Source organism: Nelumbo lutea, chromosome 6, assembly GCF_056320005.1.
Source record: "Nelumbo lutea isolate HS-2025 chromosome 6, American lotus-T2T, whole genome shotgun sequence".
Taxonomy (NCBI): Eukaryota; Viridiplantae; Streptophyta; class Magnoliopsida; order Proteales; family Nelumbonaceae; genus Nelumbo; species Nelumbo lutea.
This window is the reverse complement of record NC_142689.1, coordinates 66,856,722-66,883,989: the sequence shown is the minus strand read 5'-3', so window position 1 is coordinate 66,883,989 and position 27,268 is coordinate 66,856,722. Positions and strand designations below refer to the sequence as shown.

Genomic DNA, 27,268 nt, shown 5'->3' with positions numbered 1-27,268 from the left:
CCTTGTATTCTTATGCCACCGTACTGAGTTCCATGAAAAGCAAACTTTCCAAGACCGAATTTCCAATCCTGAAAACCAAAATTCTTTAAAACCGAATTAACAGAACCAAAAAAACCGAAAACCAAAAAACTGAACCAAACAAACCGAAACTGAAAATTTCAGTTCGGTTTTTCGATTTTAACCGAAGAATGTTCACCCCTAGGCCTTAGAGTTAAAACAGAAACTCAAATTAGTTCAATCACGAATTTTCTTAACAAAGTGGTTTCCTTTTCTACTAAGCACTCGTTAGCTAGTCCAAATGAGATGCACTGCATGCTCAATGAATCTGGCCTTCAAAACAAACTAGGATCATCCAAGTATATTGTGGTTTCTTGGACAAGACCCATTGAAAAGTACCGGCTAAAAAATTGCAAAATGCAAGTTCGTGATGTCTACTCAGTATGCACAATCAAACAAATGTTTTATGGCTGATATATTACACACAAGTTTTCGCCCCTTTAGCCTTTTGAACCCATTCATTCGATAGTAGATATCCATCATGTACGTAAAGTAGAAAAAATAATGAAGGAGCCATCCAAAGCTTTATTGGTTAAAGAACCTTTAATTGTACCACTTCTCTCGGTTATGTATGGTCCGTGTGCATTCACCAAATACGATCAAAGCAAAAAACCAACACAAGCACAAATGAGCAGATATGGCCGACTTTCATGTATCAACAGACCAAGGCCATATTGCCTTTGGGCTTCACATACACGTCAAACACAATTGCTATCACCTGAATGATGTATTTTCTGTGAGAACAATAGCATGAATAACGCAAAAAGATACAATATGGATGCTCAATCCTTCAAATTCCCTCAAGTCCATTATAATTCATATAAAATAAATGGCATAAAAAGATCCACCCAGAGAAATCCCCATTTTGCACCCTGATATCCTTTACAGTCAACCTCTTTCCAGTTTTAATGGACGAACAGACTGTCTTCCATCGCACAGACCTGAAGATCCATAATGGTTGATGGCTAATTCACACCTTGACAGTTGAAGCTTGATCAAACTCAGGTTGCGGTGTTCAAAATCATTACTAATTGCCACATTGCCTAAAGGAACAAAGTTTCTCTTCTCCCATCTGGCATGTCTTTCACACCATTAACTTGAGTGATCCAGATTGATGAATTGGCGGACCCATTAAACCAAGGAAAGATGTAATGTACAACCAAAGAACTCTGCAATGTTGGAACAAAGATATACAGGTTGAATTTACACATTTTACAGAGTGCCTGAAGCATGGCTAGTTGTCAAAACTGGTCACTGTGACTTGGGTAGCTGCTTCAGTAACTTGATAAGCTCATAAGTCCTCAGGTCTCGACCCAAATAGAAACAGAGGTCAAGAGGGGTTAAACCATCCTGAAAAACGAAGTTAATGTCAATTATACAGTATTTTGCAAGCGACTGACTATAAATACATTTCAAGACAACTGATCCAGATCAAGGTAGAGGGATCTCCACCCCTATCATGTTCAATTGATGTTAAGGTGCCTACACTAATTATACATGCTGGATCACAGAGCAGCAGTCCAACTTTATAGCATAATAAAAAATGAAGTAATAAATTATAAATATTATATATCCAGACATGAGACATTACAGCATTTATGAGAACAACCATAATTATATATAATATAAAGATGCACTTAGATGGGTTTTGTATTCTCCAATCAAATGGTCATCAACCAGACACTTAATTTTGCGAAGGCATCAACCAAACACTTAGAGAAGAGTTATTGTGCCACGTACATGGTCTGCAAATAATAAATGCCCTAATCGTCCACAATAAATGACACCATATGCTGTTATCATTTGGCATATTCATAGAACCAAGAGATGCATATGCTGAGATGGATTAGTGGAAAAACTAAAAAGGATAGGATCAGAAATGAAGTCATTCAAAAGAATGTAGAATTAGCTAAAAAGGTGATGACTGAGAAAAAGTACACTAAGATGGTTTAGTGACGTGCATAGAAGACCACCAACAGCACCTGTGAGAAGAAGTGATTTGTTGCAAATTGAACGGTTAGAAATGATTTTAAGTGCCCATGATTTAACAATGAATATGGCTTTAAACAGAATAGAATGGTGAAACAGGATTCATTTAGCCAACCCCATATAGTTGGGAGAAGGCTTGGATGATAATGATGACGATGATGATGATGATGATGATGATGTGATATCATGATAGACCAAGAGGGAATAAAAGACTGAATGGACCTAATCACATGATAAAGACACCAGTAAGTCATTACCTGGTTTTTTGAAGTCTTATCAGCTCCTTTAATCAACAAAAGCCTCACCAAATCTGTTCTTTGGGTTTGAACAGCAAGATGCAATGGTGTCCAACCATCCTGCACATAACAGAAACAGGTAATAGGCATATTTTCAGAAGAATTGTTGCAGCTAGAAAAAGTGATTTCAGGGCCAAGAAACAACAGAAGCGTACATCATCTGGAAGGTTTATGTCAACATTATACAGAAGAAGAATTTTAATTGTCTGGATAGATGCAGTTTGGACAGCATAGTGCATCAAAGTGGCACCCTCCTGTTGTAGGCAAAAATTGGAAGTGAAATAAAATTAGTAATCCTGCAAACACATCATCTTGTTCAACTTCGGAGTTCAATACAGGATGACTATTACCCATTACAAAATTCACCAACAGCATTGATATGTTACCAGGTCTTTTTACATTAGAATGTCAAGGGAAGGGCTTATCATGAGATGGCATGGTCATAGCAGCATTAACACTTGATATTGATGTATCAAACACAAATTAAGACAGTGTGGTAGACAGGTAGCTGGTGGCAATTATTGCCCTCTATTATGGGAAGTAACACAATTACAGCGTTTACACTTAAAACTGATGTTCAAACACAAAGAAGACATACAGAGGAGTCAGTATGGACTCCATTTTGAGAAGGAATAGCAGAAACTAAAATAAAAAGAAAACTTCAAACTAAACCAACCCTCTTTCACAAATACAAAAATAGATTCTCAACTTTAAAACAGGTGCTGAGTTTTGAATTGACAATTCTGTCAAAGGATACATAATTAATCATTAGGGAAGTGCATAGAAATTGGATAGAATTTTGATGCTTAAATGGATCTCATAAAATTGAAACTCACTTTATCTCGGACAAAAGGATTTGCAGATTCTCTCAAAAGATAGTTGATAATTGCTTGCTTTTTGCAAATTATGGCTCTGTGCAATGCAGTCAAACCATCCTGTATAAGAACGTAAGAGAGGAAACCATCTCTCAAAGCTCAAGGCAAGAGGGAATATACTAAAATAAGCAGAAAATAATAATAAAGATTTGGTCTCATTAGATTGCGATCATAACTAATACCTTATCAGCAGCATTGATATCAACATTATGTTTCAACAATGCATCCATAAGGTAAAATTCTCCTGATGCAGCAAGGGTATGCAGAGGTAGCCATTTTCCCTGAATTGTAGACCATCTTAGTTCAAAGCCAGCCAAAACATAGAAGAAACTAAAGCACATTAACCACAAAAACTCTGGAACATATAAGGTATAAAGGTTTATCCTTCATGAGAATAACATTCTCTGACAGTCCAAGGATTGAGATGCACATCAACCAAAATGTAGAACTCATTTACCATTGGAATGTGGATGTTATCACATTTCATCAATATCTGAGCATATTCTTTCAATACTGAATCACAATATTTCACATCTGTGCCTCCATAAAAGCTCTATAAGGAGATCTATCTACAAGACACTGACTTTCCTGGGTTACACAAAATTCTTAATTCACAGATTGGTTAGAGAAAATTGCACAAAATTGTTTTCTTGTTAATTGCTTGCTTAATTGAAATACTGTGTATCCTAAACACAACCTGGGTGTACATGGTCAATAGTTGAATCCTTTCTACCAAAAAAAAAAGGTCAGTAGTTGTATTCCTACTTCTTGTTAATAATACAATACTTTACCTCATCAAAAATTTTAAAAAAAAAATGCACGAATTTTGTGCATTAATAGCTGCTGCTTAAATGACATCTTTGTTGATTTCCAAATAGCAGGTTATTGACTAGCAGATAGTTCAAATATATGAAACTTTGACTGATCATCAAAGTAAAAGTGACAAAGTTATCATTAAAATTTATAAAACACAAACATATTGTTTTTAGTTTCTTCATATTTTATTTACTACAATCCATTAAGTATTATGAAATTAAAAAAAAAATGGCAGAGTAACCAGATCTTGTCCTTCTATAATCAATGTGAATGTTAAATTAGAAGATCAAGACTGTAATCAGTCTTGAATCCTAATAGATTTTAGGTTTACAAAAGCAGAAGAAGAGTGAGAGAAAGGAGAAGGAAGAGAAGAGAAATAAGAGAATACAAGGGGTTGAAAGGAGAGACAGATTCTAACACATCTGCCGCCGCCACTCTCTTAGTATTTATAGGTTATGTTCAGTACATAAAGGAAATGACAGATCTGCCCTTAGTACTTACATGATAAATAAAGTAAATAAAAACTGAAATAAATAACAACTGAATTAACAAACTGACCCAAACTGACACTACTATAACTGAAACAAATAACTACACATGCTGTCCTACGAACACAGTGGGGACCACTGCTGTGGGGCCCACATCAGTGTTCTCTACACTCCCCCTCAAGTTGGGAGTAGATATCTATCATTCCCAACTTAGATAGGTTTGTCTCTAACTTCTTCCTTGGTACAGACTTGGTGAGGATATCCGCGAGCTGCATATTAGATGTGATATACGGGAGACACACTTCTTGTGATGTGACCCTCTCTCGCACAAAATGTCGATCAACCTTGATATGTTTAGTTCTGTCATGCTGCACTGGGTTGTGGGCAATATTAATAGCTGCCTGATTATCACAATACAGCATTAAGGGCTTTTCCTAGTCAATACCCAACTCTTCAAGTAGTGATCTCAGTCATAAGATTTCAGCCACTCCGTTAACCATTGACCTGTATTCTGCTTCAGCATTGGAGCGGGAAACAACACTCTGCTTCTTACTCCTCCAAGAGACAAGGTTACCTCCCACAAAGGCACAATATCCAGAGGTAGACCTTCTGTCATCAACACTCCCAGCCCAATCGGCATCTGTAAGACCTCCACCCTCGTGTTATTATTGTTCTTGAGCAGTATACCTCTACCCGGGCATCTCTTCAAGTATGCTAATATTCTCTCTGCCGCAAGAAGATGAGAAGTTCTAGGGGAATGCATGTACTGGCTAACAACACTAACTGTATAACTGATATTTGGCCGAGTGAAGCAGAGATAATAGGAGCTTTCCAACCAACCGTTGGAACATAACTTTGTCTTCAAGAGGCTCCCCGCCCTCTGCACTATCTTGTGATTTTGTTCAATGGGTGTATCAGCAGGCTTAACACCCAACATTCCAGTTTCTGCCAACAGATCTAGAACATATTTTCTCTGAGAGATAAAAATCCCCTGTTTGGATCTAGCAACCTCAATACCCAAAAAGTACCGTAGTGCACCAAGATCTTTCACCTCAAACTCTTGATGAAGGAGCTGCTTGAGGGACTCAATCTCATGGCTATCATTTCCTGTCACCACAATATCATCAACATATACTGCAAGTAGTGTCAGAGAGGACTCCACCCTCTTGATGAATAATGTATGATCTGACTGGGCCTGTACATAACCGAACTTTCCAAGGGCTAATCTGAACCTATCAAATCAGGCTCTAGGTGACTGCTTCAATCCATACAATGCCTTGTTCAGTCGGAAAACCTTCTTACATATCTCTGTATCATAGAATCCAGGAGGCAACTGCATGTAGACCTCTTTCTGTAAGTCTCCATTCAGAAAGGCATTTTTAACATCCATCTGGAACAAGGGCCAAGGATGATTTACTGCAAGGGATAATAGAACTCGGATGGTGGTCATCTTGGTTACTGGGGCAAAGGCCTCCAAGTAGTCTATACCATAAGTCTGGGTGAACCCCTTTGCGACCAACCGGGCTTTGTACCTTTCAATAGAGCCATCAGCATTATGCTTCACAGTGAACACCCATCTACATCCCACTGGTTTCTTTCCTTTTGGTGGGTCAACCAGTACCCAAGTATTATTCTTCAACAGGGCATCCATTTCGACTTGCATTGCATGTTTCCATTCTGGAACTGATAAGGCTTCTTGCACTGTTCTTGGAATAGGGACATTGGCAATGGAAGTGAGATAGGACCGGTAAGAGGGAGATAGGCGATCATAGGATAAGAACTGTGAGATGTTGTGAGCTGTAGATGTGGTGCAATGGCATTTCCCTTTGCGGATGGCAATAGGGAGATCAAGGTCATCCACAGGTGGGAAAGTGGCAACAGTGGAAGGTGTCTCAGTAGGCTCTGGATCTGGAGCCGTAGAAGGAACTGGAACTGGCCGGGACTGCCGATGGCTAGGATCAACCTGCCTGCATCGCCTGTGATAGACTCTCAACTCCTGATCCCTCTGACCACCCTCACCACTACAGCCTTCATCACCTAGTGGAATAGGTAAAGGAACAACCCCACTCCCACTACGCTCACCCTGAGGAAAGAGACTCAAAACAGCCCCACTCTCACTGCTCTCCCCCTGAGGAGAAACCCTAGGATAATAGGGTGTCTCCTCAAAGAAGGTGACATCCATGGAGACACACATTTTCCCTGAAACCGGATCATAGTAGCAATAACCCTTTTGAGTTTGTGCATAACCGAGGAAAATGCATTTGGAGGCCTTAGGTTCAAACTTGGAATGATGAGGCCCGAGAAACTGAACGAAACAGGTACAACCAAAGGTTTTAAGGGGAACAATTAACAACTCATCGTCTGGGTATAGAAGGGAAAAAGGGGTTTTCATATCAAGAACCCAAGAAGGAACCCAATTAATGAGATATACTGCCGTGAGGATAGCATCACCCCAGAAGCGAATAGGTACATTGGAGGTAAACATAATGCTTCTAGCCACCTCCAAGATATGCCTATTCTTCCTTTCGGCAACGCCGTTCTGCTGTTGTGTATAAGGGCAAGTGCTCTGGTGAATAACTCCATGGCTAAGAAGGTAGGAGGTCAATGGCTTAACAAAATATTCAGTTGCATTATCAGATCTAAGGACTTTGATTTTGGCCCCAAACTGAGTGAGAACCATCTGATGGAAGTTTTGAGTCAGAGCAGGAACCTCATCCCGAGAACGCATAAAATAGACCCAAGAAAATCGGGTATGGTCATCAACAAACAGTAAAAAATATTTGTACCCACCCATAGAAGAGATATGATATGGCCCCCAAACATCAGTATGCACAATATCAAAAGAGGAATTATTCCTTTTATTACTCAAAGAATAAGAGGTTCTACAATGTTTGGCAAACTCACAACTCTCACACCTCAACTTTGATAACTCAACAGACAATAAAGCAGGAAACAGACTCTTCAAAGACCTGAAAGATAAATGGCCTAATTGATTATGCCAAAGCATAACCGAACTCACAGACTGAGAAACAAATGACTTCTTATCCACTGACTCCTCCCGACGAGAACTTTCTCCAAAAAGATAGATCTCGTTTGTCTCACGGCCAGTCCCAATCACCTTCCTCGTCTCCAAGTCCTGAAAAACACATCTGTCAGGGAAAAAGGTTACTAAACAATTCATGTGTTTGGTAATACTACTGACTAAAAGCAGGTTAGTATCAAGCTTAGGAACATAAAAGACAGAAGATAAAGAGATAGATCCGATGGCTTGATGTCACCCTTGCCTGAAATGGGAACAAGAGAGCCATCAGCAATGGATACTCTTATCTCGGCCAGAGGACAAGTGATAAGAAGTGAACAATGATGGCAAGCTAGTCATATGATCGGATGCACCTGAATCTATTACCCAGCAGTGGTCAGTATTACCTGGAGCTGAAGCATGGTAAGCTGAGGCTCGAGTACCTGAACGTGCAAATGCAGATGTGGCAGGAGCTGATGGTGACTGAGATGGCTGAGCTGAACTCCCAACTTCCTTTTCCAATTGTATGAGAGCAGCCCAAATAGCGGCTAAAGTCTCTAGGGATGTGTCTGATGAGGATGTTGAATCAGTGTTCACGGCCACATGAGCATTACCCTTCTTATTTCTTAGTTTTGTTGGGACCAAGTGAGGATGTAGCTTCCAACAAGTATCTTTTGTGTGCTTGGGTTTCTTGCAATGTTCGCATACCAAGTGCCGTTTATCTTCCTTCTTCCGGTCCCTTTCTGGATCACCCCCCGACTTAGGTTTAATAGCTATCAGGGCTGGGAAAGGGGGTTGAGGCTGCATCATGACTTTCCTCCTGGTCTCTTCACTATGCACCAGGGAGTATGCTTGAGAAAGGGTCACACTATCTCTTGTCAATATCTGTTGTTGCACAATGTCATATTCTGAATTCAAACCAACCAGAAACTCAAACACCCTATTTGTCTTGACTTGCTTTCTATGAGTCTGTGCATCTTTGGAACTCTCCCACTCAAGAGTCTCTAGATGGCCAATCTCATGCCACAAGGATTTCAAGGTAGAGATGTAGACAGAAACTGGCTTCTCTCCTTGTTTAAGGTTGTTTACCTCACACTTCAGTTCATAGGCTCTGGCAACATTAAGGGGTTGGGAATAGGTTTCTTTCACAACATCCCATATCTCTTTGGTTGTCTTTGCCCACAAGTAATTTCAGTTGATATGTGTCTGCACAAAATTACACAGCCATGCCATAACCAAATAGTTCTCTTGAACCCACTTGGTGTATGTTGGGTCCTCCTTGGAAGGTTCTTTCACATCTCCCAAGAAGTAACCCAGTTTTCCCCTTCCTCCAATAGCCATCATGGCTGACTGAGCCCATTCCAAGTAATTTGACCCATCAAATCTCACAGTTGTAATCCGAAACCCGGTTTCAGATACACTACCATAACTATTGTTCCCAAAACTACTTTCTCCCTGACCTTTAAACTCCATCTTTGGTCAAGAATCAATAGCTACAAATTGTTAGAGCCACTACACCAGAAAACAGAGTGAAACCAATGCAGGTCTTATCTGAAACCAATCGGCTATCACAGTATATGCAGGAAACCAACACAAATCTGATCTGAAATCAATCGGCTATTAGAGTATATGCAAGAAACCAACACAAATCTGATCTGAAATCAATCGACAAGCACAGTACCAGGCAGTCTGTCAAGTTTGTATCCTCTAGAAGGGCAATCTGAGATGCTATTTTCTAAAACCACTGCTATGGGGCCCACTGCTGCGGGAGCAAATTAGGGTTTCAACTGTAGGTCTGAAATAAGTGCTCAGCTACATTCAACAAACAGTCCGTACAAGTGGGACCTGTCGTAGGGTCAATATGAAACCCTAAAACTGATTACCTCTGAGAGAAGGGGGGTTCGGCCCAACAGTCAAACCCTAGAAATAAACTTAAAACAGTTCGGCCTCTCCTTCTAGATAGGTCCAACCTATCTCGACTGATTACAGTCTCTGAAACTAAATAAAAAACTTACTTATGGATTTCGGTTTACTGCCTTCCAGGGTTACCTGAACCCTAACCTTCGCTGCTTCTTCCTGATTACCAACTCTCTGCAAGTCGCAGCAAGTCCTCAACTGTTGTGAACCTCTCCTAGTAATCTCCAAGAATCAGCCGCCGAATACTTCTTCATAAGCTTCCAGCCCTAGCTAGTCCTCATGTGGTCGGCTGGACTAGACACACATGAGAAGCCCTAGATAGGCTCTAATACCAAGTAGAAGATCAAGACTGTAATCAGTCTTGAATCCTAATAGATTTTAGGTTTACAAAAGCAGAAGAAGAGTGAGAGAAAGGAAAAGGAAGAGAAGAGAAACAGGAGAACACAAGGGGTTGAAAGGAGGGACAGATTCTAACACATCTGCCGCCGCCACTCTCTTAGCATTTATAGGTTATGTTCAGTACATAAAGGAAAGGACAGATCTGCCCTTAGTACTTACATGATAAATAAAGTAAATAACAACTGAATTAACAAACTGACACTACTATAACTGAAACAAATAACTACACAAGTTGTCCTACGAACACAGTGGGGACCACTGCTGTGGGGCCCACATCAGTGTTCTCTACAGTTAAGAGGTAAAATGGCCTATGCATTAAAATGCCACAGAACTTCTGCCATGAAAGTAAAGTAGCACATATCTACTTATTGCTAGCTATGTGATTAATGAATTTGCTTTGCCTGGTTATTTGGTTAATGTCCACGGTGCCAATAGAATCTATTGACCATATATAAAAATCGGAATGGAAAACAAGAAAATCATCGAACAGCCTGATTTGCCATTTCCAATAGTACCCCTTGTAACTGGAGTAAAGCCTCATTTTACTTTCCATTTTTACCCTTTATGTTTTCTGTTTTCCCAGCAACTGACCAATCATGGGCCTGTAATGTGGGACACTTGTTAGGAAACCGAATAAAAGCCAACAAGTGTTCTCCTGTTCAAGAGGGAATATATAATAAAACTTTCCCAACATCTGAAGGTCTTCTCTCCGATCTCCCTTAGACTCCCACTGCAAGGTACTCTCCGATCTTTACCACTATGTTTATTTGTTATACTTTTCTTTGGGTTTCAAGAATCAATATCATTATATCAATAACCTAACAAATGTTGAAGTGTTAAAAGAAATATTGGAAGAAGGTAGTAAGAAATTCGTTTTTGCTATTATCATTTTGTAAGCTGCTTTGTAAGGTCTCTCTCTCCCGCCTAGCGACAGTACAATATTCCATTTCAGGTCTAGACCAGTTGAACATTTTAGTTGTTTTACTTCGGAATTTCAGTTTCGTCGGTGTGGTCTTCTTTTATTGCTTTATTGGGTTGCTCCATGGGGTGAGTTTGGCTTGCCTACTTTGTTGGGTTGCATAATTTGATGGATCATTTATGCGGCCCTTTTGTCAAGGTTATTTTTTTGTAGAAATTGGTTATTGCTTTAATTTCTTTTTTTTTTTGTTCTAGGAGAGTTTATACTTTCATTTGCTCTTTGAATGACTTTGAAATTTATATAATGAGTTGGTGGATTTTAGGGGTTGTAGTCTTCTATTTTGTGAGAAAAGGGATGAACCTAAATGGTTATTGTTTTAATTCATTCTTTGTTTATGGTAAGAAATTGGTTGTTGTTTTAATTGGGTTTTTGCATTTAAATTAATAATATTATCTGAATTTAATGATTTTAGGAGTGTTTTGACTCCTCTTTGAATACTCCTCTTTTAAATTTTTCTTGATGGTTATCGGGGTTTTTTTGGTAAACATTTCTTGATGGTTATCGGGGGTTTTTTGGTAAAAATTTCTTGATGGTTACCAGCTTAAGATCAAATTTTGATTTCTATTTGGAAAGCTTTTGATTGGGGTAGTGTGTTTTCTTATTAGTTTGGAATTGTATTTTCATTTTTAATTTTTGCTTGAACTACATCTTGCAATGATTTCTAGGAGTCCAAGTATGATTTTGGGCTTCTCTCTCTTGTCATTATCCTTTCTTTTATGGGTTATTCTTTTTATTATTCATTTTTTTATGAATTATTCTTTTTATTATTCATATGTTGAAGCTTGTTTTGATTGGTACGATTTGGAGATGAAAATGCTTTTAAACAAAACAAAGGGGTTGACTTCTCATTGCAACCAAGAAAACGTTTTTCAAGTTCTCTTACAAATTTTAAAATCTGTAGTTTCCTCATTCTCTCTAAATCAGTGTTTTCAGCAAGAAACATATTCCAACCTCAAAAAACTCCTTTTATTCCTAATTACACCCTTCCAATTTTCTTTATTACATGATTTATTTTGATTGTTTACCTCTTATTCCTATCAGTTTTAACTATTATTTTGTACTCATTAGAAGCAGAAAACTGTTGAAAAACCAAAAGCTTCCCCGGTGACACTTCCAATACAGACTCGATGATATATTTGTTGCTAGCTTTGACAAAAGTTTTGAAGAGCACCTAGCTATGTTGGATTCAGTTTATTTGGATCTAAGGCTCAGTTTGGAGGAATACAAATACAAATATGTAGAGTGCAAAACCTTACATTTTGTATTATTTTGTATGTGTTTACATTGTACATGTTTGTATTTGTACTCTTTCCAAACTAAGCCTAAAGCTTTCAAAAGCCATGGAGTTAGTTGATAGACACTTACAAGTGAAATGATGAAGCTGCACAGTCATTGGTTGATAATTCACTTTTATCTTTTTTGTCTTATTGATGTATGTATGCCTCCAAAGTGTGTAAAAAGATGTAGAAGAAATCTCTTCATCTACTCAATATGGCAGGGAGGAGCAGTTTATTATCTATTTCCCCATGATTTTCATATTTTTTTGTCCCTCTGCACATCTGTATGTGTGGAGTTCAAAAGCTTTTTATCAAAATCACAGAAAGAATTTCTTTTGTGCCAGCATGTTTATTTTCTAATTGCAACTTCCCGAGAGTTTTCCCTTTTTTAAGTATATAGATGACAAATATGAAAACTAAACAAGGAAAATATAATTCATTACTACTATAACTAATCTCCATTTAGACTAACAAATTTGCACATGATGTGGCCGAATAGAAGGTGCCCAAGCTAAAGGGATTAGAAGCATGAGCAGGGAAATAAAAAAGATCAGCCGACCTAAGGCTCATAATCTAATAATTGTTATGGCACTTTAGAAAATGGAATGGCAAAACAAGATTTGGGAAGACAACTCTGTATGGTTGGGATAAGGTTTTATTGAGCTGAGTTGTATACAAGTTCTGTCTTTTTAATAACAATATTTTTTATGGATCAAGTTCATAACATATTACCATTCTATGAATGGGAAAAGAAGAAAAGATACCCAATAAAACTTATGAACAATAGCACTAAACCATGGTAAACTCATGAACGGTGACTACCAGTAACATCCATCCTTTCTAAATGGTTGCTCCTTGAGATCATTGGTCACATTGTTGAGCTCATGATGGGTCCTTTGGAAATTACTTTGTCCAGAAGCTTTTTCAAGTTTGTGATGAGGACCAGAAAGTACAGATACCCCATGCAATCACTAAAAAAACTAGAGACTTTGTTAGAACTTCTTGTGACATGCATAGATCAGTTCATCTTTTCTTGCCTTGTTATGCTTTTGGTTTGTTTTTTCAATATCTTTTAACCTGCACAGAGGTTTTGCTCCTCACATTTGATATCTTTCCAAAAACAGAATTTGGACTGTGCAGAAACTGATTAAAACCACTAAGACTCTAGAACAAGTTTCCATGGTTCTCTGCTTAAGTAGTCTATTTGTACCTCTAATTTTATCCATATATTATAATTCAATGAAGATTTCTGATCTCTTGAATGATAACCTATCCATCTATCTATCTAGATTTCTACATAATTATTGACATCATTGGTCACATTGTTGAGCTTCTTGAAGTCTGTGATGAGCACCAGAAAATCCAGATACTCCATACAATCACTAGAAAAACTGGAGACCTTGTTAGAATTTCTTGTAACATGCATGGGTCAGTTCATCTTTTCCTGCCTTGTTATGTTTGTGGTCTGTTTTTCCAATAAAGATTTCTGGTTTATTTCCACAGAATGTGGAACCTGAACAGTTAGCCCCCCCCCCCCCCTCCCATCACTCAACAACTGAAATTGCATTCATGATTCCATAGAACCCAAAGCCAAAGGGTCTAGCCTTAAACCCTGAATAAAGGATAAGATCTCAGCCAAATTGAATCTCCAAGACATATGGAACCTGAATAGCCCAATTATGTGTTTACCTAAAGCTAATACAGATCCCATAGATCTAAGATATCAAATATAGTACAAATAAACAAGGCAAATCCTGAATTGTTAAGAGCTTACTATTTGACAGAAAACATGGCTCTTCAAAGGGAGCACAATGACATGATAGGAGTTTAGTTGAAGTGCCCAAATTTTCTTTTTTTTTTTATTTTTTTTGGGTAGTAGCCCAAAATGGATATGGAGTAAATATAAGGTATACATGGCTAACCAAGATTGTGCTTCTCTGGTTAAAACATGGCTAATCATGGCTAACCAAGGTATACATGGCTAATCATGGCTAACCAAGATTGTACTTTGGGGATTGATACAAGACAATAAGGTGAATATTTATAATACAGAAAAAAAAATCTTGTATTAAACCTTGTATCTTGGCTTACAGGGGACTGAAGATCCTTTCCCTGAAATACCATCCAATGGTATGGTTTTAGGCTAAAAAGTAAGCATAGAATGTGTTCCATTCCCAAAGAGGATGTTATAATGTCCCTATAACATATGCTATTAAGAGATGTTTTGCCACGTTAACATCAAAAGTGCCAAACTTGTTCAAATATTAGATAACACCAAAGATGCTCTATTTATCTACTCAAGACCTCGAGCATCATGAAGATATTATCTTTTTACTGTTTGTTCATTTTGGTTAGCATCACAATTAATTACACTTTTCTTCTATCTGTTGAATACCTAAACTGCATAATTCCATTTATCAAATCTTCCATTATGTTGATAACTTTACATCCATTTCTTGGATTTTTTTTCTTTTTTTCTTTATTTTTCTGATCTCATGACCCAGCCCCTGGTTTAGATTTTGTATGACATCTTATAATTCTTTTAAACTTTTAGTTACATAATTATACCTTTATGATTTTTTAGGACACATCTCCATTTTAATGGTAAGCATCTTCTGATTATTTTGTGGTATTTGTGGGACAAAATTGTTTTCTGTGTACAGATTGGTTTTCAAACCATAGCAAATGTTCTTGGATTGGCAGCTACTAAGGCAATTGTTGCTATCACTACCATAGTTGCTGGTGAGCGCTTCTTAATTTTCTACATTAAGATATTGCCTCTGCATGAGTAATGGTTCATAGCTTTCTTCTTATTTTGCATTTGTAGTTATAACATGTTAGAACTGTTATAACTGAATTTTGAATTAACATGTTATAACAGTTCTATCCTTTAAATTAGTATGAACTAAAACATCATGAAAACTGAATTTTGAATTAACATGTTATAACAGTTCTATCCTTTAAATTAGTATGAACTAAAACATCATGAAAACTGAATTTTGAATTAAGGTTAAGCATAGAACTGTGCCATCAGATTTTCTTAATTTATTTGAGTCCTGGTTCAAATATCACATGGGCCATTCTACTAGTTTACCAAAAATAAGCAAAAATGTAACAAATCTGAATATTCAACAATCCAAGGCACTGGAACAAATATATTACCAAAGTGATCACTGTGATCCAACCAAAACTTAACCATATGGAATTATGTTAGGGCCCAGCCCAACAGTGGGCATATATCAACAGAGGCCCAAACCAGCTCAGACCCAATGCAGCGAGTCTTTCATCGCAGGCCACGTCAACCCAAGAACCACTGAGACCATGATTGTTCACAGATGCCTTTTTTATTCTGTTATTGCCATTAGTCTGTTATGTATCCTGCCAATCATGGGAGAGAGCTCCTATATATAGCCTACCCCCCACTGTATCGAAGGAACAAGAGAGAATTACCCCAATCCCCTTTTCTTCTTCTCTAAGGAGGCTGATCTCCCTCGAAGAGGCTCCTGTGTTGGGCAGTAACCCAACATTTGGTATCAGAGCTCGGTTCTGGGCTACCATCATGCCAAACACCAGAGGCTCTTCAATGGAAGAACGAATGGACGAGATAGAAGTAGAAGTGTGCACAAGGTGACCTCTGAGCTGAAGGAAATCAAGGAGACGTCATCTGCTCTTGTTCTGTATGGGGAGAAGGCTCCACAGCAGCCAGTCATGAATCAGACATGGAGGAGAGCACTCAGGGTAGCATTCAAAGAGGTAACTTCATTCCAGCTGCCTTACTAAATTAGACTTTCCTACTTGTGCTAGAGAAGATCCAATCACATGGATCTACAGGGCGGAGAAGTATTTTGAGTACCATCAAACTCCTGGACACCAGAGAATAATGATTGCTACCTTTCATTTAGAAGGAGGAGCTATTTTTATAGTTCCAGTGGTTTCAGAGGTCTCACCCGTAGATCTCCTAGGACTTCACCAAGGCCATTTGCCTTCAATTTGGACTGACTGCTTATAAAGACTATGTTGAAGTCCTAACAAAACATAAGCAGGTCGGGACTATGAGACAGTATCAAATGAAGTTTGAAAGGTTGGCCACCCAGACGAGAAAAGGTCCTTGTAAGGTATTTTATTGGAGGGCTTCGGGAGGACATCAGAGTAGAGGTAAAGGCTTTGCAGCCAAGCTCAGTCATGGTGGCTGTGGGACTTGCCAGACTTCAGGAACAAAGATTGGGCTGCCTAAAGCAGACCAACAAATCCATGGACCCGATACTCAAAACCCCAAACCCTAAGACTGAATCAGTCTCACCTGGACCGAAGCCCCAAAATATGGTACCCTTCAAATGCCAAACATGGGCTGAGATGTAGGTCCGGAGGGAGAAGGGGCTCTGCTATAATTGTGATGACAAATTTGCCCCGGAACATAGGTGCCCTAAGACTGAATCAGTCTCACCTGGACCAAAGCCCCAAAATATGGTACCCTTCAAATGCCAAACATGGGCTGAGATGTAGGTCCGGAGGGAGAAGGGGCTCTGCTATAATTGTGATGGCAAATTTGCCCCGGAACATAGGTGCATTCCTCTTACAGTGTGAAGACTCAAAGGAGAGGGGGAAATAGGGGTAGGAGAACCCAAATTCAAAGAGGCCAAGGAAAGCCCGGAAATCTCATTACACACCCTAACTGGGGACCATGGGCCAAAAACTATGAAGGTCAAGGGACAATTAATGGGTAGGACTGTTACCATATTGATGGAGATGTAAATCAGTCCTCTAATATCAAGATTAAACTTAGTCATTAGCAGAATAAAACAGGTCTGAATAACTGTATAAGAGAGGAAGATGGCGAAGAGAAGAGGTAAGAGAAGAAGAAGTCAAATTATTCTCCCTTCTCCTCTAACCCTGTTTTATTAATATCTAAATATTTGATGATGACAAGAATACCCTTAAGTGGGCGGCCAGCTTGGCAGTTACATAAAGAAAATAAAACAAGAATAAATAACAGGCCCATTAAGTGAGGCCCATCAACATAAGATAAAAGATAAAATAAAAGATATCATGAGAGAGGCTGTTAGGGCCCATTCGGCCCAGTCTCTTTACAGATGGATAGTGGCAACACCTTTAACTTCATAACCACCATTTTGGCTCATCAGTTGGGCCTGACAATCCAACCCATTCCACATTTTAAGGTGCAAGTGGCCGATGGCAACATTCTAGGATATGAGGGAGTCTACCAAGGGGTGAGAATTAAGGTCCAAGGACACCAATTTCAAATGGATCTTCACCCATTGTAGTTCAGGGGAGTGGACCTGGTGCAAGGAGTACAGTGGCTATGCTAGTTTGGGCATGTAGTTTGTGACTGAGCCCGATTAACAATGGATTTCCCAGTGGATTGACAGTCGTGCCATTTTAAGTAGGGTTAATCCCAATTCCCCTCATATTGTGGACTTGGTTTCCATCATTAAGGACTGCCTCTATACCAATCAACCTATTCTAATACACATTTCAGCATCAAAGAACCTTCTTACCACACCACAGAACCAGCAGGACCTTACCCAGCTCCTACAATAGTACCAAGATGTTTTCTCTAAACCACAAGAACTACCACCAATATGCAGACAAGACCACTGCATACCCACCCTACCAACTCCAGACCCTACCAGTACCCCCATTACCAAAAGGCTGAGATAGAAAAACCTGTTCATGAATTGCTTACCAAAGGGTACATTCAACCGCCCACCAGCCCTATTCATCCCCCACCTTATTGGTTAAAAAGAAAGATGGCACATGGAGATTCTGCGTAGAGTATTGTTCCTTGAATAAAATTACGATCAAGGACCACTTCCCCATACCGGTAGTGGATGAGTTAAGGGCAGCTACAGTGTTTTTTAAGCTGGATTTGAGGGTAGACTATCACCATATACAGGTGCACCCTGAAAATGTGCCCAAGACAACCTTCAAGACTCACATAGGACACTATGAATTCTGGAGATGCCCTTTGGTCTCACCAATGCCCCTTCAACTTTTCAGTCATTGATGAACGAGATCTTTAAGCCATATTGGTGTACAGCCCAGATTGGACCCAACACCTAGAACACCTTGCCACTACCTTGTACACCCTCAAGCAATACCAGCTTTCTGCTAAGCCCAGTAAATGTGTATTTGGACAAGGGAAGGTCCATTACTTGGGCCACATAGTAGAAGCAGGAAGGGTACATGCCAATCCAAAGAAGATTAAGCACATGATTGATTGGACCCAACCCACCACAGTAAAGGGCCTACATGGGTTTTGGGTTTAACCGGTTATTATCGTCGGTTTATACAAGGGTACGACTCCATTGCTGCCCCCCTCACATAGTTGTTAAAAAAGGAAGCCTTCACTTGAAACCCTCAAGCTCAATGGGCCTTCGAAGACCTCAAGCAGGCTGCCACTTCACCCCCAACACTAGCATTGCCTGACTTCACTAAATGATTTGTGGTTGAGTATGATGCCTCCGGAATAGGTATCAAGGTAGTTCTGATGCAGGATGAACATCTAGTTGCCTTCTTTAGCCAGGTCCTCTCACCTCAAGCCTATGCCCAATCCTCATATGAGAAGGAACTTATGGTAGTGATGTTAGCGGTTACTGGGTGGAGATCTTATTTACTAGGTTGGCGGTTCACCATTAAGACCGACCAATGAAGCCATAAGTATTAGTTGGGCCAGCCCTCTCTCAATCCAAAACAGCAACATAGGGTGGCGAAACTCACGAGGTTCGACTATAAAATAGAATATAAGCCTAGGCCCACTAACAAGGCCACAAAGGCTCTATCACGGATAATGGAATTGAACCAACTCGCCGTCACTGAGCCCATCTACCTATTGGCTAACCAACTCAAAGAGGAAGCCTGAGTCAACCCAGAACTTGCTTGGATTTGTAAAGCCTAGGGATGGCAATTTCTACCCTACTCAATGGCTACCCGCCCTGTCAGGGAGGGTTTTGGAGCGGGGACAGGATTTAGGATTCTACAACCCATACAAGTATGGGTAGGGTACAGTATTAGGCTAAACCCGACCCTCCCAAACCCGCATATTGTTGGAAAGCATATAAATTTTATGTGTTTTTTACATGTCTTAATCAAATGATTGGAAAATTTGTTGTTTGTTTTTGTTATTTTATTTATTGCTTATATATAACAAGAAATAATAGGAAATTAGATACAAGTTCTAAACTCAACCCACCCCCACCCTTGAATGTGGTGAGGAACTGAGGATAGGGTCAAGGAGGGTTTTGCATTTTCATGTGTGGAGGAGGGTTTGGATTCTCAAAATCCAACCCACTATGGGTTTTGAGGTAGGTACGGGTTGGGAGGTTTAGGGAGGCAGGTACAGTCTAGAATTTACAAAACCTTCCCCGAACTCACCCCATTGCCATCCCTAGTAAAGCTTGGGCCCAAGACCCCTAGTCCACTCCAAGGTATAAGGTGCTTCAAGAGGATTTATTTTACAAGGAGTGCCTAATTATCCCTAATTCACCTAAGTATACATCAAAGCTTCTCCAGCTATTCCACAGTTCACCATTAAGCGAGTATTCTGGCATACTAAGAACCTATAGACACTTTGCCTCTCATTACTTTTGGAGAGGGATGAAGAAATTGGTCAGAAATTTTGAAGCCATGGCCCCAGCAGGTTTACTTTATCCTCTCAATATTCCCGAACTGGTATGGAATGAAATCTCCATGGATTTCATAACCGGACCCCCCAACTTCAAATGGTAAGTCGGTGATTTTAGTTACAGTTGATAGACTTACAAAATCTCACTTCTCAGCTCTTCCTCATCCCTACACTGCACCGCATGTGGTTGAGGTCTTCTTGAGAGCCGTAGCCAAGATGCACGGCACTCCCTAGTCTAAAGTATCAAATAGGGATGCAACCTCTATGAACAGGTTCTGGCAGGAGTATTTTTGCCTTCAAGGAACCAATCTCCACAGTTCCACCAGCTACCACCCTCAACCAGATGATCAGATAGAGGTGGTTAATCACTGCCTGAAGACCAACCTCAACCTCAAGTGCTTTCTAGGAGATGGACCCAAACAATGGGCATGGGTGGAATACTGGTATAACACCACTTACCAGTCCTCGGCAGGCTTGACACCCTTTAAGGCATTGTATGGGAGAGAGGCCCCTTCTATTGTTCTCCATGAGAAAGGAGCTACAGATGTGGCAACAGTGGAGGAACAACTCCTAGCCCAAAATGAGATAGTTAAATGTTTGAATTCAATCTACAATAAGATCAACAACAGAAAGAAGCACTATGACAAGAAGTCAGTTCCTTGAATTCCAAGTGGGGGAACAAGTATATCTCAAGCTTCAGTCTCACCGCCAGATTTCCATTTCTAAGAGGGCTTGGAAAAAACCTTCCCCCAGGTATTTCAGGCCATACACCATTTTAGAAAAGGTTGGGACAGTTCCTTACAAACTGAATTTACCCCCCACCTCAAAAATCCACCCAGTCTTCCACATCTCCCACCTTCAAAAAAGCCTGGGACCAGCTAATGTAGCATGCCAAACTTTGCCCGCATTCACTGAGGAAGGCCAGCTCCTAGTGGAATCCACGAAAATCATTGATTTTAGGTGGACCAGATCAGGGTACAAGATAATTCAAGAAGCCAAGGTAGTCTGGTGTAACTTACTGGAGGAAGATACAACATGGGAACAATAATTACAGTTACAGAACCAATTCCCTCATATAGACCTTGTGGTCAAGGTCCAACTCAAGAGGGAGAGACTATTAGGGCCCAGCCCAACAGTGGCCATACATCAACAATGGCTCAAGCCAACTCAGATCTAGTGCAACAAGTCTTCCAATCACAGGCCACGTCAGCTCAAGGACCAGTGAGACCATGATTGTTCACAGATGCCTTTTTTATTCTGTTATTGCTTTTTGGTTACTTTTTGTTATTGCCTTTAGTCTGTTATGTATCTTGCCAATCATGGGAGAGCTCCTATAATACAGCTCACTCCCACCCTATCAAAGGAACAAGAGAGAATTATCCAAATTCCCTTTTTCTCTTCTTCTCCGAGGCTGAGCTCCCTCAAAGAGGCTCCTGTGTTGGGAAGTAACCCAACAAATTAAAAATCTTAATGATAAATTTACTATGAACATTCTTAGACCAAATAAAGTATCAGCATCCAATGAAGATGCTCACAAACAAAAATTGAAATAAAGAATGAAAAACAGAAAACACTTAAAATATCTGGAGGAGTTTGGCTACATGGAAAACTTACAGATGTAGCATCAGTCAGTGTAGGTGTTCGCTTATTCAGAAGAACCTTTTCCTCCTTGGTGAACAACTTACGAGATCCTATTCATTTAAGCATACAATAACAAGATATTGGAAATTCATATTTCAAATATCATATACAATAAAGACAATAAACCGATTTTAGCAACTTAAACAGCAATTCAACTAAGGATTTCTAATGCTATACCATAACACTAGATTTATATACATACATACATACATATACATATATATATATATATATATATATATATACACATCAAATTATTTGTTAAAAAAGCAACTTATGTGTTCCTTTTGTTGTTGGGGAGTTAAGATAGTTTACCTCCCCCTTTTGTAATTAAAGTTTCACAAAACTTATTCATTAATAAAGCTTATTGTTATTGATAAAAAAAAAAGCAACTTATGCGCTCATTAAGTGCATAATAGTGAATTATGCTTTTTATCAACAACAAATATTCTAGGAGAAAAAAAAAAAAAAAAAAGAAAACATAAGTACAAAGTCTTCATTCCCCAAAAGCAAAGGATATCCAGATATTTATAGAGCCATTATGTACAACAAGATATGACAACCAACCCATTAAAAAGTGGAAATAGAGAAGATACCAAAGGTGAGGAGGAGCAGGCAATGGCTCCACAGTTTCACATTAGGGATTTCCTGAATGATCTTCACCGGATCATGTCAGGAGGAGCAAGCAATGGCTTCACAGCAGCCAAAGAGTGGCCTCTTTGTGGGATTGAACAAAGGTCATACTGTAACAAAGAAAGAATTGGCTCCACACCCATCTGACAGAAAGGGAAAAACAAGTAAGAGGGTACACTTCGTGACGAACCTGACCAGGGAAGTTGCCGAGTTTGCACCTTATGAGAAGAGAATTACTGAACTTCTCAAAGTTGGGGAAGACAAGTGTGCCTTAAAGGTGGAAAAGAAGAAGCTTGGTACTCACAAGAGAGCAAAAAAGAAGCATGAGAAATGTCAAGTGTCCTGCACAAGATGAGGTCTGCTGGTGTTGACCACAAGAAGAAGTGAGAGCATGCATCAGCTGCAAAAATTATTAGAACAAGTAGAGCTCAACTGTTTTCTGTTTTGATTCCAATGAAAGTTCATTAGTTAAGAGGTGTTTGGTTTTTGTAACTTGGATCTGAAGTGAAGATTTAAATTTTGTGCTTAACTTGTTTTAGTCTATATTCAGATCCAATTGTGGACTTCTTTAGATGGCAAGGGAAAATTATTAGATTCTATCTTTACATATCTTTCGTGATAGAATGCACCAAGTGGTCCTACAGCTCTGAATGTGTGAACTAGAGTTTGCATGTGTTGTTACTGGACTGATTATTGGTTTATGATGACCTAATCCATCACAGGATTTCATGTATTAGATTCTATCTTAAGATAAGATACAATTATGGCCTTCTTTAGATGGCAAAGGAAAATTATTAGATTCTATCTTTATATATCTTTTTTTATCAGTAAAAATCTTTCATTAATAACAGAGAGATTAAGATACAATAGTTAAAGATTGCATAGGAAATTGCAATCTCCAGCAATCAGTTACAATTCTGCCCAATACAATGAAGATCTATTTGCCCCTTGTTTTGCTAGGGTATCTGCCATCCCATTTGCATCCCTTTTAACCCAACCAAACTGAGAGTTGAACTTCCTTGCAAGTGTGTCAATTTCTCTGAAAATAAACTTGAGCTTCCAAGGTGCTGATGTGATGTTTTTGGCCCAAGAGATGACCAATAGAGAGTCTCCTTCAATTTCTAAGTCCGTTGTTCCTATCTGCCCAGCCATCTTTAGACCTTGAAGTAGGACTAGAGATTCAGCCTGTATTGAGTCACCATAACCTATTGGTCCAGAGTAGAGTGCCACCACCACACCCAGATAATTTCTAAACACACCCTCTATGCCTGCCCTTCCAGGGTTGCCAAGAGAACTCCCATCGAAATTCAGTTTTAGTTTGTACCATGCTGGTGGCTTCCATTCCATGCTTACAAGAACTTTGGGTACATCTGTTCTATCTTTATATATCTTTTGTGATAGAATGCACCAAGTGGTCTTACTGCTCTGAATGTGTGTACTAGAGTTTGCATGTGTTGTTACTGGACTGATTATTGGCTTATGATGGCTTAATCCACCACAGGATTTCAGTAAAAAAAAGTCATCATGATTAACCTTAGGGAGTTGGAGCAGAAATTAACAGATTAAGAAATGCTGCTGCAGAAAAATCACATGCACAGCAGCTTTACCTTGATACATGGCATGGATGGTGCCAAGTACTCAAGTGTCTAAAGATGCCCAACACTTCCAGGGGCACGTTGATAAATAAATACTAAATCATTATAAATATTGCCAATAAAATACTAAATTATAATAAATAATGTTAATATATTAGTAAAATAGGAAAACTAGTCAAAAATATTGAAAATCAAACCACTTAAAACTCATTGGATGTGTCATCTTTTGCGACACATTGTGTAACAGTGTTTTTCCTTTTTTTTTATTATGTAACAGTGTGAAGTATGAAAATTCACGGCCAACTTCAGCTTGGATTACTATTAGCATGTTATCCCAAGCGATGGCACAGTCTCCAAGTGCCAGCAGAACTAGACTGAATAGCTTTGGCATGCCTTGATTATACTATACATCAGATACATCACAGAAATGGGTAAACTAATAATCTTTGAATTAGTTCTCAACATTAAGCAGATATTTTAATAAGAAATGGCACCAAGCATATACAAAAAGCTAGTTGGGTTTGGAAGCTACAAGGTAAAGGCACTATTAAGGATAATGTATTCTAGGATGCTTATCCTCATTGAGAAATAGCAGACCACAATTGTGAAGTGAAATGCGGCAAGGTTTTCAATTAGTTTTCAGTTCTACCATCACTTCCTTTATACCATCCTTACGTATTACAGCCGCAGCCACCAGAATTCCCCACCCCCACTCCCAGAGAGAGAGAGAGAGAGAGAAACTTTCAAAACAATAAAGTCTTCTCAAAAGAGTCCTCCATTTATAAGTGAAGGAGATATTGATTTTTGTGATCAAATATGTAAATTAAGCAGCATTGTCTTTCCAGTTAGAATTATGCCTTGGCAATTAGTAGCTTCATGTCTATAAGTGCCCCAACCTTAAATTCTTTCTCTACAAAAACAAAGGTTATTGAAATATAACCATAGATTCAAGGTCCATGCTGAAATTCACTTACAACTATGATGTCAACAATAAGGCTATGTTTGGTTTGAAGGAAAAGGTAGGGAAAGGAAGGGAAAGACAGGAAAACCTATACAAGGTTTGTAAAGGTTTCCTTACCTTTCCCTTCCTTTCCCTACCTTTTCCTTCAAACCAAACATAGCCTAAAGGAACAAAATAACGCATGCAACATCCAAAAGAGAAGTTACCTTGGGATTTTTTGCTAGAGTTTTCCCCTGGATTATATTTCCCGCTATTAAAGAACTCTGAAATGTCCTCCAGTGTTCCCTTATAAACGGCCAATCTGGGATTCCTAGGCACCACTCGACTACTCGAAGGCAATTCAGCCTCCCCTAGTTGATTCACTTCTTTATCCTCCTTACCCACCTCCTCTTTCACAGGAAAAGTAGGATTGTCAAGAACCAACGGACTCAGCTGTGACAACTTGGCATCCCGATATGCCAAGTTCTCCTCCATATCCTTGAAGTGGGCCGCCGCCGCCGCCTTTTTCTTCTCAATGCGACTTCCAAATTCCAATTTCTGAGCAATTTTACGCTTCTCTTTTTTAGTTATATTGATTTCAGCCTGCAATTCCTTCCACTTATCAGGAACCAAGTTCTCCGGCTTCGCCACTGCAGTTGGCTTCTTCTTCTCATCGAATTTGTTTTGAAGATAAGGGTCTTCGAAGATGCCTTCCTCGAAAACAACACAATCGCCAACAACAAGTTCATCTTCGTAGTCGCCTTCTACTTGTTGCTGGGATGACTGCGAGAAGGAAGTAGAAAAAGCAGAGAGAGAAAGTGATGGGATGTTTCTTGAGAAAGTGAGGGTTTGGACTGAGAGACGGTCAGCAATGGAGAGGGAAAATGGAGAGTTGGGAATTGAAAAGAAAACTCGGGGGAATTGAGGTTTCAGTGAGAGGTTGGGCGGGGTCATCTTCTAGTTCTACGAATTGTTTCGCAAAAGAACGTTCGGTTGCTATTCGTTGCTAATAGCAACACGACGCAATATAGCCCAATTCTAAAAGGATCAAGGGTAAGGGTGCCCTTTGGACCGGGATGATCGGACTGGTTTCGGTCGAGCCAGATTTTTTGGTTTAAACTGAAATTTATGGGCGAGGATAGGGATGGATGCTTTGGTTCCTATGTATATGTTCTATAACCACATAATTCGTTCTATATATTAAAATGAAAACTAGTGTAAAAATATCTGAAATATTGTTCTTCTCTCAATGGTTGTGTGGTTCGTGATTGCTCTATGACCATTAACCAGTAAACTGATACTGAATGAATTTGGGTTCTCGAGTTTCAGTGGTTCAGCCAAGGGGCGTCAATGGATCGGTTTTGGGTTTGGCCTCGTCTAAATTAAAATCAATTTGGATGGATGGTCCAAGGTATCTTATTGGATGGACCAATAAGATATATTTAATTGGACCAGTACAAAATTAATTGTCCAAAGTGTTTATTGGATTGGATTGCATCCATAATCGATTTATTTATATTGGATTAAATCAATATCTAATCCATTGATAGAAGATAAGAATATAGGTGTCAATGGACCAGGCTTGGGTTGGAAATCGGTACCAATCTAAATTAAAATCAATTTGAATAGATTGGACAGTCCATCCATAATGGATTTATATATGTTGGATTATATTGGATTTAATCAATATCTGATCCATTGATACAAAATAAGAATACAGGTGTCAATAGATCAGACTTGGGTTGGAACCAATCTAAATTAAAACCAATTTGAATAGATTAGACGGTTCAAACATTGAATTGAAGTGGTACAAAATGATCCTAAGTATTCATCAGATTGGATTGGATTTGGACCTGGTCCGTTTATAATAGATTCATATTGAATCGGATTGAATTGGACCAAATCCGATTCAATTGACACCTCTGGTTCAACCTATAAAGATACTCAATACGTGAGCTTAAGGTTTAAATTCTAACACTGATTGAACACCATGAATCCGACCCGGTTACAGTACAGCCCTACCTACCCGGCCACCCCTTAACCCCCGGCAATGCGTAATATATAATACCAAAAGAAAAGGAGTAGAAAACATAATTTAGCCAAAAGTAGTGTTTGCGAAGAATTGCTCTTAAAAACATTACAATGTTAAGTCAAACACTTTTAGTCCCACAGCAAAAAGGTAATTGGGACTTTGTACTCTTGAGCTTTAAAATGTTGAAGCCCATCCAAGCGCAACCTTAATTAGTAATGTTGAAACGGACTACTTGTAAGGCAGCAAGACCCATACAAACGGAAGGTCCTGAAGGTTGTAGAAGACGAGACAATGGCGTAAAATAAGAATCAAGTAGAAAAGAAACCGTCCTAATGGTCTTATTGTCATTTACCAAAGCAGACTATATAACCTATCAAAAAAAAGATCATATAAAATATTCTCCTTGCTTGCACACTTTGGCAATACTTTAATGTGCTATTGAAGCATCGTATCAACCAAGGTTTATGAGCACCCCAATATGCCCCTACAGAGGGTGTATCGTGATTCTGACCAGTTCAGGGGGTTGATGAAACTTAAACCAACCCCTCTGAACCGACTTCGAAAAAATTTAAAAAATATATATATCAGATGTATCGATATTTAGAAATTTGTTTATCAACAGAGTTCCCAGAGAAGCGATATAGACAGACCTCCCAATGAAAAGTTGCGCAGT

General features: G+C 39.1%; 1 protein-coding gene and 1 pseudogene across 1 annotated transcript; one reads left to right on the top strand and one right to left on the bottom strand.

Annotated features, from left to right (window-relative positions):
- Window positions 1-787: 787 nt before the first annotated feature.
- On the bottom strand, window positions 788-25,731 carry AKRP (ankyrin repeat protein). Its single transcript, XM_088952482.1, has 7 exons — window positions 24,791-25,731; window positions 21,369-21,445; window positions 3,400-3,498; window positions 3,179-3,277; window positions 2,498-2,596; window positions 2,304-2,402; window positions 788-1,407 (listed from the first exon to the last, which is right to left on the bottom strand). Exons 1-7 carry the CDS (start codon window positions 25,515-25,517, stop codon window positions 1,309-1,311), a joined length of 1,299 nt encoding a protein of 432 aa, XP_088808608.1. The 5' UTR covers window positions 25,518-25,731; the 3' UTR covers window positions 788-1,308.
- Window positions 22,084-22,826, top strand: LOC148849374 (large ribosomal subunit protein eL36x pseudogene; annotated as a pseudogene).
- Window positions 25,732-27,268: the final 1,537 nt, after the last annotated feature.